The sequence below is a fragment of the Schistocerca piceifrons genome, chromosome 7, assembly GCF_021461385.2.
Source record: "Schistocerca piceifrons isolate TAMUIC-IGC-003096 chromosome 7, iqSchPice1.1, whole genome shotgun sequence".
Taxonomy (NCBI): domain Eukaryota; kingdom Metazoa; phylum Arthropoda; class Insecta; order Orthoptera; family Acrididae; genus Schistocerca; species Schistocerca piceifrons.
Window position 1 is genome coordinate 594,778,031 of NC_060144.1, and position 12,906 is coordinate 594,790,936.

General features: G+C 40.7%; 1 protein-coding gene across 1 annotated transcript in view; it reads left to right on the forward strand.

Annotated features, from left to right (window-relative positions):
* The window catches only part of LOC124804984 (nonsense-mediated mRNA decay factor SMG5), a 277,769-nt gene extending 265,314 nt beyond the window's left edge, over positions 1 to 12,455 (forward strand). Inside the window, exons 13-16 of the mRNA XM_047265375.1 lie at positions 2,342 to 2,588; positions 10,559 to 10,743; positions 10,944 to 11,100; positions 11,766 to 12,455. Of these exons, the coding sequence (XP_047121331.1) occupies positions 2,342 to 2,588; positions 10,559 to 10,743; positions 10,944 to 11,100; positions 11,766 to 11,833 (657 nt within the window). The 3' untranslated portion in view covers positions 11,834 to 12,455. The remainder of the gene's footprint in view (positions 1 to 2,341; positions 2,589 to 10,558; positions 10,744 to 10,943; positions 11,101 to 11,765) is intronic.
* The last annotated feature ends 451 nt before the right edge of the window (positions 12,456 to 12,906 follow it).

Below are 12,906 nucleotides of genomic sequence, written 5' to 3' on the forward strand. Positions count from 1 at the left end.
CGGTCACAGCAACCGACTACGAAATCGGGGATCATAAGTAAAATTGAATACAAGTAAAAGGAGAAATAGAAATAAGGAATGTAATAACATGGACAAAAATGTAAGATGATAATAAAATGGAAGTTAATACATAACAAGAATCAAAATCACATGAACAAGGATTCCAAGTGTAAAGAGACTGATAGGAAGAAAATGAGAACAAATAATATATTTCATGTGATGAGTAATATGACGTGACAAAGACCTAGACAAAAATACATTCAAACCAATTAACTGAATACAAAATAACGATCCAACTAATTTCAATAAAAATTTAGAAATAAAAAATTTCAAAGCATCTGACAAGATTGGAATCCACATCCTTTTTCATGTGAAGTCAACACCATAACCATTACACAGTGCAACCAGTCTGTAAATTGTTATTTTTAAACCTATTAAGCATTACGCGAAATTTTTATTTTTTTCCCCGATTGCTCGCAAACTAGGTCACAGCAGGGTGTGACGCTTGGGATCCTGTCGTCCTTCAAAATGTCGATCCCGCCGCTAGGGACCTCTCCTTATCAGTCTGCATATTTGTATGTTAAATTTAATAACGCTTCTGTACCCAAAGTCATAAGCTGGCTATGCAAAATTTTTAATGTGATCATACAATATTGTTTCCTTGTGTTCATTGAATGATCTCTTGAAAACGTATTTGATAAAACAGGATTCATGCGACCTCCTTGTTGTCCCATAAAGCTTTCAGTCCATCGTCCAATGTACTTCTTGGAACGGAATGTTTCTCACTTGCTTCCCTGCTCATCGTTTCAAGAAGTCCGAAGTTAAGTTTTTATGCTGATTTTGGCGATTTAACGTTTCCATTGGTATTACTTGGGCTAGATATTGTCACAGTCTACAAAATAGAGAATAGTACAAACAATATTACCTACTTGCAAACAAAACACAACGTTCCAGAGTTAAGTTTTGTGGACTGGAAAACTCGGTAGTAACAGACAACTTTTGTTGTCACCCCGAAATGCACTGTTGTTTTGATTCAAAATCTTGGTCATGGCCCTCTATGTCACTGCAGTGGCGCGACAGGTGGTACACTAGCGCTAAGGACTACCAATGACTTTTATCCGTTTATCCAGTACAGTTAGCTCTGTGATATTACTGATCATTCACTGCTAAAAAAAAATCTTATTCTTAGCATGTCGATTACAACCATTTAATTGAAGTATAGTGCTTTAGCAAGGCGCACTTCTGTCGGGCTTCCTGATGCCAGATCCTCCTGCGTCACGATGCCTGAGGAGATGGTGTAGGCAGGGCAGCGGAGGGAGTGGATCATCGTCTGCTCAACACCACACGCACAGGACACATCTCGATTACTGCAGAATCCCCGTTTTAACATGGCAGTTTTAATTTGGCCAGTCCCCATGCGAAGTCTGTCAAGTGACTTCCATGTTGGTCGTGACAGGCTGTTTCTGGGGGTAGCTCCTCTTTTGGTGGTATCGAATCACTTCTCTCTCTTTTCTGTCAGCGTTGAAGCCTCTCCTCCGCCTTTGACTTCTCTAAGGGGGAGTTACTTGAGATGAAGCTTTTCCTGCTGCAGAAGACGTCGACAGTTTTGTGGGTGTTTGTCATTAGTGCCCCTTTTACATTTCGCTGTTAGTATCTTCTTGATATGGGGTGGGGCTATTCCGGTCAGAACGTGGATCTTTCGAACTGAGGTTGTTGTCTGCCGTCCTGTCACCTGCAGGCAAGGTAGCTGGAGAACGACATCAGTCTGTTTCGAGTGCCAGGGTTGGTACCGCACAGGGGAAGCATATTCTCCTGTTGAGTAGCAAAAGACTAGAGCCGACGTCTTTAGTACATGTGGGCTTACTCCCCAACTTGAGCCTTTGAATTTATAAAGGTATTACTTCGTGCTGCGACCTTCATTCTGACACTTATCATTATGTTTCTTGAATGTCAGACTCCTAGCAACAATAACCCAGAGGTATTTAGGAGTAGCAGTTCCCAGCCCTGAGACTTTTAACCTGTAGTTAGCGTGAGAGATGGAAAGCGCTGACTACTGTTCTGTTTGGATTTGGCCTCAGGCTTGCCTAACAGATGATAAAGGAACATGTTCCCCTTAAACACTTAACCGAACATACCTACACTTTCAAAACGATTGTGGTTATTTAATTTAAGTGGAGTTTTGTCGTTCTAGTCCATTCTCTCAAAATTGAGTGTAATGGACCCAGTACATCTTCTTTTTGAGACATCGCAAGTGGAATGTGTTGCTGCTGCTGCTTCTTATTCTTAGAGCGGTGTTATTTATGGTGTACGTGTTGACATGAAGTTTCTTGACGGCACGCAGACCGAGGCTGGCGAGGGCGACGGAGAGCAGGATGGCGGCGGGCGCGGCCAGCAGCTGATGAAGCAGATGGGCCGGCTGTGGCTGAGGGCGGAGGTGCGCGAGCTGGAGACGCGCGTGCGCCGGCTGGGCCGCGGGCCGCGCCTCTCGCCCTACCTGGCCGTCGACAGCGCCGCGCTCACCCACCACCTGCCCAAGGTGCGGCACCTGGCCGCCGCCAGGCGCTTCATCGTGCTCGTGCCCGCCATCGGTAAGCGCCGACGAGCCGCGGGCGAGGGCGAGGGCGGCGGCGGCGAGTCCCCCTGCCCCCCCAGTATTCATTTCATTTGTTTACTGAGGTGAACCAGCGGAGTGCAGCAACTTGACGTGTTATGGGCTCAACAAGTCGTATTGCCTCTATAGCCGCCTGTAATTGTGAAAGTGTTGCCAGGCTGGATTTTGTGCCCAAATTGACCTCTCAGTTATGTCTTAAAATGTTCGACGGTTTCGTGTCGGTCGATCTACGTGGCTAAATCACTCGCTCGAATTGTCCAGAAATTCCTTCAAACCATTTGTGAACAATTGCGACCAGGTGACATGGCGCATTGTCATCCGTGAAAATTGTTTGAAGTCCACGAGTGGCTGCTAATGGTGTCCGAGAGTTTGACTCGGACGAGAGAACAGAGTCCATTCCGTGTAATAACAGCCCACACCATTATAGAGCCATCACAAGCTTGCACAGTGCCTTGTTGTCAACTCGTGTCCTTGACTTAGTGGGGTCTGCACCACACTCGAACCCAACCCAACCCAACCCAACCCAACCCGACTGAAATTGGGACACGCCTGACCAGGCCACGATTTTCCAGTCTAGGGTCCGACCGATACGGTCGGGAGTCCAGAAGAGACACCCAGGCAAAACCGTGCTGTTAGAAAAGTCACTCGCGTCGGTCGTCTGCTGCCTCAGCCGATTAACTCCAAATCTTGCTGCACTGTCCTAATGGACATTGTGTGTCGCACATTGATTTCTGTGATTATTTCGTGCAGTGTTAATTAATACACAAAGACAGCTGCTATCTCTCATTAAATGGAGGCCATTGGTCACTGTGATGTATTTGGTGAGAGGCATTGCCTAAAACTTGGTATTCTCAGCACACATCTTGACACAGTGAATCTCAGAACATTTTATTCCCAAACATTTTCTGAAAGGGATGTCCCCTGTGCCTAGCTCCAGCTACCATTCTGCATTCAAAGTCTTTTAATTCGTGTTCTGTGGCCACATTCACATTGGATACCTTTTCAAATGAATGACTCGAATACAAGTGACAGCTCCACGAACGCCCTGCCCTTTTATACCTTGTGCACTTGATACTACCGCCATCTGTGTATGTGTCTGTCGCTGTCCCGTGACTTTTCTCACCTCAGTACACATTCATATGTTCCCCAACATGCTGTACACACATTTTCGTACGCCTGCATGTTCTTTTGGCATGTCCAGTGTTATGGTGTGAAATGTATCTTTAAGAGCATTGTACAGTGGTGTTGCTGATGAACCACGGCCTATCCACCATATTGTAGGAACTTGCACACTGCAATAGAGTAGTGAGGAGTTGCCCTGTCTTGCTCCAACCATAAGGGTTTTGTGAAGCCCCTTTCCAAAAACTGAGGTATTAACCATGTTAGTAACAGGTGTAAACAATTTGCGCCATTTAGAATTCCTTCAAAGGAGAACGGTCCAAGCAAATATTGTGATGTCACCACTGGCCGTATCATTATATGAGATGGGGCTTCATTTCTAACTTGACTGTGTAATGAGGATTCTCTTTGGCCCTTGTGACTATATTTCTAGCACATGAGCTGCAATAAATGGCACGTTCATCTGAAAACATAACCTTGGCATGGTCCACTACATTTGGAAATGGAGTTAGCAAAGCTCGGCATGCTAAACTATGCTCATTCCTGTCTGTATCTGATAACATGTTTACAAACATCATTCGAAAAGTTCTGACCATAAGTTGTTTTCTCGTGTTATCTCCCATTGTTGCCCTTTGTATACAGAGTTCAAAGCACGTTTACATGGTGACTTCATAGGAGATTATTTAGTCAAAGTAGAGACTCCGTCACATGTTTCTTCCTGTGTTTTATTCCTTCCTCTCCACACCTTCCTCTAACAGCGTCAAAAGCAAACATGCATCTTCCCCATTGTAGAAGTGTTGCCTTTCGTGGTGGAGTTTTATGAAATCTTTCCTGGAGTGCTCCTATAATATCTGTCTCATTGTCCTGTGTGCTATTGTTCATGTGTGACACACACACACACACACACACACACACACACACACACACACACACACACACACACACACACACACACACACACACACACCACCCCACCCCACACTCCGTGGTCGTGTAACTATGGATGCTCATGTCTTCCATGACTCATGGCTTCAAAATGGAACTTGACTGCAACTGCAAAAACATGTAAACATGAATTCCAACAATTGATACGAAGTAACATAGATACCAAGCTGCATAATAACGTTTGAAATTAAACGGATTTTTAGGGATGTGGGGATTTTTCAGGGTATGCGAATTTCTCACCCAACCTCTATATACTACTGGAGCTTATATAATCATTAGACCTGCAATTCTGTTTGAAAGGTGCAACAGTCACCAGAGTGCAGTAGTGTTGTCCATGGTTAATGCTATTACCAGCTGTAGCTTAAAAAAGGGACGTGAACAGTGTGAAATGTTGAGTGATGACAGTCTTGTCAGGCGGTGTTATCAGCACCTGACAGAATTTGAAGCGGGCCACATTGTGGGTCTCCATTTGGCCGGCTGGTTGAATCGTGCTTTTTCCAGATTTGTGAACTTTTGGATGACAGCGACCTCTTGTTGGACTAATGTGAAGAGGAGTGCAGGCATACTCGTCTTCAAGATTCCGTTCGACCATCTCTGACCACAAAAAGGCAGGATTGTTGTATTGTGCAGCAAGCACGTTGTAACCCCGTTCACACTTCTGCTTGCCGTCCAAGAACGAGTAACAGATGCCTTCCAACATTCTGTATCATCCTGCACTGTTACTGGGAGACTAGCAGTCGCTGGACTAGAGAATTACCAATCTGTGCATAGGCTGGCATTATTGCATTGCATTGTGTTGAGTGCTGAATTGTGCTTCTGCACTATCCAGGATGACAATTGTCGGTGAGTATGGCAGCAGCCCGGGTTGAGGTCCCATTACACAGCAGTGTCAATACATGCTGTCACAATGTGCAGAGCCATCGAATGTGGCTTAAGGTAATTGCTGATGGAACTCTGATGACACAGTAGAACATAACTGACATACTGCATCGTCATGTGGTACAACTCGGGTCACAATATCATCGTAGCAGTTTTCATCAGGAGAATGCTTGTCCAGACGTGGCACTTGCCTCTCTGAACAGTCTGCGTGGTTCTGAGGTACTCTTGTGGCCAGTAAAATTCCCACGTCTCCCAGATAGAAGATGCGGACGACTGGCACAGATGTCAGGTCTATTCGAGGGCCAGTATCCAGGATACTAAGAATCATTGACAGCACTTGCGAGCTACTGTGCCTCAGGAGAGGACACAATGGGTTCCCAACAGAGTCAGTGCAAGCATCCAACCTAAGGAGAGGGCAGTGTCATAGTGATAAGTGAGTTAGTACTGCCAAGTTCTATGTAAATTTGACTTGGTTTTGTGATTAGAGAAAGATAATCACATAAAATCTCAGCCTGTGAAGTTTCATTACATTCCTCCCTTCCTGCGTCCTTCACAATTTTTGTCAGAGGTGTACTTCTGCAAATATTAATTTCAAAGATTATTATGAAAAAGGTAATGTTCAGAAAGTAAAGTAGCATGCAAACAGTTTAAAAAGGGCAAGAAATTCTAGAAAATACCACGCTATTTTTAAAACAGGTCCACTTGTAGCTCTGGAAAACCCACAAGGTTGAATAAGGCAAGACAAAAGGGGAAAGGGCCTCAACTAAACAAACTTGGGAACACTGACTCTCAAGAATGTAGGCAGAAACAACCAGCAGAAACAAGAATCCCTTTTAGACACTCACATAGCCACGTTGTGGAGGCCTGTGTTCACAATCATATTACTAAGGGAAATACTGGCAACACTGAGTGTACGCTTCCATTTACACTAAGTAAATTATTACTCCTGTAAATTTCACTACATCGATGCCCAAAGCGTCAGTACAACCAAATTTCTCGTTGTTATATTGAAACATTTTATGTACTCAGTAATATGGAAAGGGGACATTTCTACTCATTACATGTCAGAATATTTTGGACAATTGAAGCGAATGATTTGGCCATCCAGATTGCTCAACATGAATCCCATCGAATTTTTGTGGGACTTTATTGAGAAGTCAGTTTGTGCATAGAATCCTTCACCCACAACACTTTCACAATTATGGACAGCATGGGTCAATATTTCTTCAGGGTACTTCCAACAACTTGTTGAATCCATGCCACATCGAGTTGCTGCACTGCATCAAACGGAGGTCTGACACGATATCAAGATGTATCCCATGACCTTGGTCAGCTCACTGTATCTTTTCCATATTGTTATTCTATCCAGGACTTCCCATTGTTTTAAACCTTTGAGGTGCTGGCCTTTAGGTTGCAGCCTAGATAACCTGTGCATGAAGATGGCCCTAGCCAATCTGTCTACAAGTCCAGTAGGTGCCAGTAACCAGGTAGATGCCATATTCCTCGACATGTCAAGGACATTCCGTACAATTCTGTATTGTCGCCTAATGAACAAAGTATGTGCATATAGAATGTCCGGTGTGACTGATTTGAAGAGTTCCTAGCATAGAGAACACAATATGTTGTTCTTAGTGGAGAGAAGTCTCCAGATGTAAAAGTAATTTTGGGCATACCCCAGGGGAGCGTTATGGGACCATTAATGCTTACAGTACACAAGTTGATTCGAACGTTGCACACAAATTCAAGGAGCTGAAGGACAAACAGTGTGCTTTCACATGAAGTTCAGTAAAAATAATGTACTAACTCACTGTTCTTCACAACTACGTAACATAGTGCCACATACCCTGTGTATTGGACCGGAAGGGAACACCTCAACTAAGACACCACTGCGGCATTCACATTAACGTTGGGCTGAAGACTTTTTCTTAAGGAATAACTACTGATTAAACCGGATATTTAGAATATGGTATAAGGTGAACTGGTTACCTGTCCTGCATGGCTGCACTGTCACATTCACTCCCGGAAAACAGAGAGGGAAGGCAGTAACATTGTACACTCAAATATTCTTACAAGAAGAGTGTTGTTAATTGCTGCGCGTCTGTATGCATCACTGAGTGAAGTGCTCATTAGAATAAGAACAGAAACGAGGCATTCAGTGTATCTCGACTGCTCATGACACTTGACTAGCAGTATCTGTAAAACTACCCCCCTTGGTGTTGTTACTATTTTCCACATCTGTCTCTGTTGTTTCGCCATCGGCTGTTTGCCGCAGATGATAATGCTGTCTCTTTGTTCAAACCTGTGTCGCCCTATTGATTATATTTTCATTTTCCTCATCTGTTGAAGTATCTCTCTTCCATTAGTCATCACACACTTTTTTGGCATGATAAATGGCCTTTACAGTCATCCAATGTCACAGCGGTAAAATTTAATTTCACAGTAAAATAGAAGATTCACCAAAGTGGTCTAGTAGTTAGCACTTTTGACTAGTAACTTCGACATTCCGGGTTTGATTCTTGGTGAGCACTGCACATTTTTGTGTGATGGAAGGGTCTGGAAGGAGGTCCACTCAACCATGTGAGGCCAACTGGAAAATTTGTGGAATATAAAAGCAGTGAATTTGAGACCCAAGTTGCCGAAGTAACAGTACCTCGAAATGATTTCACCAGGCTAGGTGTCACACAATGATTATGTATTATTTTTGTAATTAAAAGCAGTCCAGATCCCAATAAATTATTTATTTTGTAGTGTGTGACATGCACCAGTAGCTGCAGCTCCTGCACCCAGCTCCTTACATCAGCTGGAACTGGTGCCCTGAACACAGCCATATAGAAATAAAAATAAATAATTTATTATGATGCTGACTGCCTCTTATTATTGAAATATTAAGTATGATCTCTGTGGTTCCTTGGTCACTGTAGAAGTTGCTAGCTTATTTATCAGCAGCAGAAGTGTTTGCTGTTATTTTTTCGAGTTGAAGAGTGAGGTGGTACACGTATTATGACAATACATCTTATTCTTGGCAAGACTCTGGACCAGTTCTATAGCATTTAGATTTTGGCAGTATGCCAGCAGCAGGAAAAGAACTTTTTTCTGCAAAATTTTGTTACTGGAATAAAGAGGAGAAGATAGGTGCTCCTTAATTAATGTCAACAATAAAACCTTGCTCGTCTCTACAGATTTTTACATTTCTCTGTTACTTTTTGCTCGGTAGTCCAAAGTGTCCTGCCATAGTCATAGTGGAGAAGTGAACACAAAACTAAACTATGCATTGTTGTATGACAGTGCACAGTTGTATGGAAATAATCTTCACACATTGTTACATTACAACAATTATTTACAGTGTACTCCGTGTGAATGCACAGTTCATCTAAATAAACCTTTGGCTGCTTTAGTTTTACAAATCCACTCATAATCATGTGTTCATTTTGGAACCTTCTAAAATCGAATCCCATAGATGGAACAGTTTTCTAAAAGTTTCTTAATCAGCCTGAAAGTCCAGTTCTGTGCGGCAAATGTTGTGAACTTTTGCAAAGAAAGTGTTGCCTTATATTGTCCATAACATCACTCATTGCTGTCTAATATCACATTTACCTATATCATCAGTGATATATTTGTTTGTGCATTTTACTTATTCTGTTTCAAGGGCAGATACTGAAATCCTACTCCACTTGGCATCATGTACCTTCTTCTGTAGTTTGCACACCATTGTCAGCTTTTGGTTGTCAACATTTGCTTGCACATTCTGTCACCTTCTCATTGTCTCATTCTCATTGTCAGTAAAGTTGATGACATTGGCAGCAGGTTCTCGTAGCTTCCCACAAAGTCATTTTCTGCAATCACTTTTCCTGCTTGCAATGTGTTGTAATGATGCATGCTTCTTTGGACTGGAACATAATTGTACTTAGCCGCATGACAAGTTGTTTTCTGCTGCAGCCAGTTTCACAATTCGTGTTGCTAAGTAATAAAAGTTTTACTTTATTTTGCTATTTTCTGAAACTCGACTATGCCGTGTGGCATATAGATTTCATTGACCAAGTGAATGTTGTTCTCCAGTTACATCTGAGCCAACATTGTAATGAATGCTTATCACTCAGATGTTGCCAGTCTGATGGAAACCAATATCTTATTATTGAGATACATCTTGTGCTTGTGAAACATTGACATCACAGATTTTTCCACAAAATGTGCCTTTATTCATTTTTGAGAATAACCATAAGCCTCTCCTTGCTTTTGGTGATGATGAGTTCCTAACTGTTTTGCTTTCACAATATTGAACACTAGACTCTAACACAGTGCCATTATGATATATCATCAAGTTTGTTTCCACTCAGCTGTACTTCATGTCACTGTTAAATTACAGTGTGATCAGTTTTAGAATATTAAAATTCCATCCTCAGATGCCATGTACTGTGACAGTGCTTGTTTATATGGATGCAAACAATTCACCAATGGATCAGTGAAATTAGAAACAGGTGAAAGAACTGAACTGAAAAGAAAAATGTTAACTGACATAAAAAGGCAGTAGGTGAACCAATCACTATGGCTTGCAGTTCACATAATATAATATGACAGTCTCCCTTGTAAACCACATTTAGTGGAATGACACACTCCACTAAATGAGCTATTAACAGTTGTTTAGAATTATTTTACTGAGGTGTATCGTTTGATGAAAGGTGATTCTTCCAGCAGGATTTACAAATTACATTGTCTGAATTATGAAACGTATGGTTTTCATCTATTAATTCACACTCTCTGACATTTTTCAGCATCTGTTATTCTGTGTACCTGTGGCTTGTGTCTGATTTAACTGATGCAATGGTGAAATGTTTCACATTAGTGCAGATATGCACTGTCATGAAAGATGACACTTGGATATGAAATTGTAATTTTCCAAAATTAATCATCTTGTAAATTAACTGTCACCAATAAACTTCAACTGAATGAAAAGGTAAGTATTGATGACCCCAAATACTCCATTAACTGTTGATGTTTTGTTTTCAGTTGTCCAGGCTCTAGATGAAATGAAGCGTGAAGTGAGCCGAGCACGAGAAGCTATTCGTTGGCTTGAGGCACAGTTCCAACGCGGCAACCGCTTTCTGCGTGCTCAACGACTGCATGAACGATTGTCCCTTCCCCTGATTAAGTATCCACGTCGAAAGGAGCGTGAGGCTTGGCTGTTTTTTCAGGTATAGTTATTGGAACTATAATATTTTTTCTATTATTTTTGAAGATATTTTGATTGTATCCTTGTTTTGAATAGGGTCCTGTAGCTCCTCGTTTTCAGAATTTTTTTGTCCCTAATCCCCCCGACTTTAACATTTGTGATCAGATGTTCTTTATTTTCAGTTAATATAGAAGATTCAAAACTAAGTAAATTATGTTTCAGGTTGTGGAATGCTGTCATTATTTTAGCAAGCAGGCAGCTGCTGCAGGAGGTACAGGAGACAGTGGCCCAGAGCAAGCTCCTCTGGTTACTCTTTTGACAGGGGTCCCTCTCGATGAACCAGCTACGTACAGCCCTAGAGGTGTGGCTGAGACTGCAGGTACTACAGAAAAAACTTATCATATTCTCTGTAGATCTCCTTACTCGTTCAACCAGTTTTTTAATAGTTAGTATGGGTAAGAAGTGAGAACAAAACCAAATTAATAAATATAACTATGTGTCACAGTTCTTGCTGATTGACATCGTCATCCCCACACTGATATACTCAAAAGGAACAGAACTACTAGGTGATCTAAGTCGTGTGCTGGAAACCCTCTAAGGGGCTACTCTAAAGGGGCAGAAACTTGCAGTTGATGTGTGCAAACTTAAGAGGATGGAGAAAGCATCTTTTTGTTAGATTCAATATGTCAGTTGCATATTCTAGCTCAGAGAAAGATGTTATATTGCATTATTATTACAAACATATGAAGAAATAATAATGATAACAATAATAATATGTCCAGAAGAACCATACGTTGCAGGGTAATTGTAACAGTGGAGGAGTTGCAACAGACATTTGTGATCTGTAACTTTTTATAAAATGACAAAACAATGCTACAGTGTTTTATTTCAATTAATTTCTCCATCCATAACATAATGTAATACAAGCATAAGAGAAAATGTTATTTTGTGTCTAATTAGCTTTTATTTTCCTTTAATAGCCACTAATCTGAAATTAATACGTGCAAGCAAGTACAAAAACTGTTTCTTATTTTCTCTCCAAAGGGATCAACATTGAGTCAATTGCTACTTTTTATGCAAAATGGAGAGCTTCAAACAAGGTACAACGATGACAAGAGGTTCTTCAAGAATGCTGCCACTCTTGTGCATCTTGGAAAGGATTTTTCTATTCAAAGACAATGTTAAGAAGCCAAAGTTCCATGCTGTCATTGTTTTTATTGAGTGTACGGTAATTATTTTAGATAATTATTCCATTTTCTATTAAAATCTATGTTTCTTTCATGTTCTTTTCATTTATTTTTTTATTAAAATATAAGAGTTATGTTGTGTATTATAAGGACATGTGCCATATTATATTTCACTGTATGAATTGGATCTTGTTTCATATACGTTGCTTTAACAGTTTGTTGATTTCATAACCAGACTTTCACAATTTGGGACGTGTGATATGTATGCAGTCAAAGCAACTCTCTTACTATGCATTTCATTCTTCTTAAAATGGTATGAACAAGTGTAATTCTTACTATTTGAAGTTAAATTAAGGTCTTATTCTAATTTCTGACCATGTTAAAGTGATTATTTATTTATGTACATTGTAAAAGACCATATGTTATTGTAGCTGTACTTAACATTAGAATACCTGATTGGTATTTAATGTTTTAACAATCACCGTCTTCCTTGACACATTTTGCTGCTAATTATGTAACTCAAGATGAAAATATATTGCTTTGACTGCAGCATCAGCAATAAAGTACTTAATAATTTCCCCAATTTTGTTTTTGTTATCCTTTTATTAAATCAATCCCAAGTCCATTCCCACTTGTTATGAATTTGTTTCTTCTTCATAGTGCTCTGGCAATCTCTATGTTACCATTTGCAAGAAAACTAAAACTCGGTTTATTATATCACTGTTGTAATAAAGTCACTTATGGTACCGCTTATTTGTTAAATTAAGGCCATGAAGTAGATGTTACATTGCTTGTGACCGTTATAAAAAATTTTAAGCACACTAGAAGAAAAGATGGTGATACGTAAAATACTCACTCATTTTAAATTGTTTAGTGAATACAGATTGCTTTTTTGTAGTCTAATATTTATTTCTCTGCGAGAAAAGTTCATCTGCTTCAGTGGTTCACAGGCGTCGGATTGGCTAATGTTGTGAGAACCGAATAATATTTCAACGAGA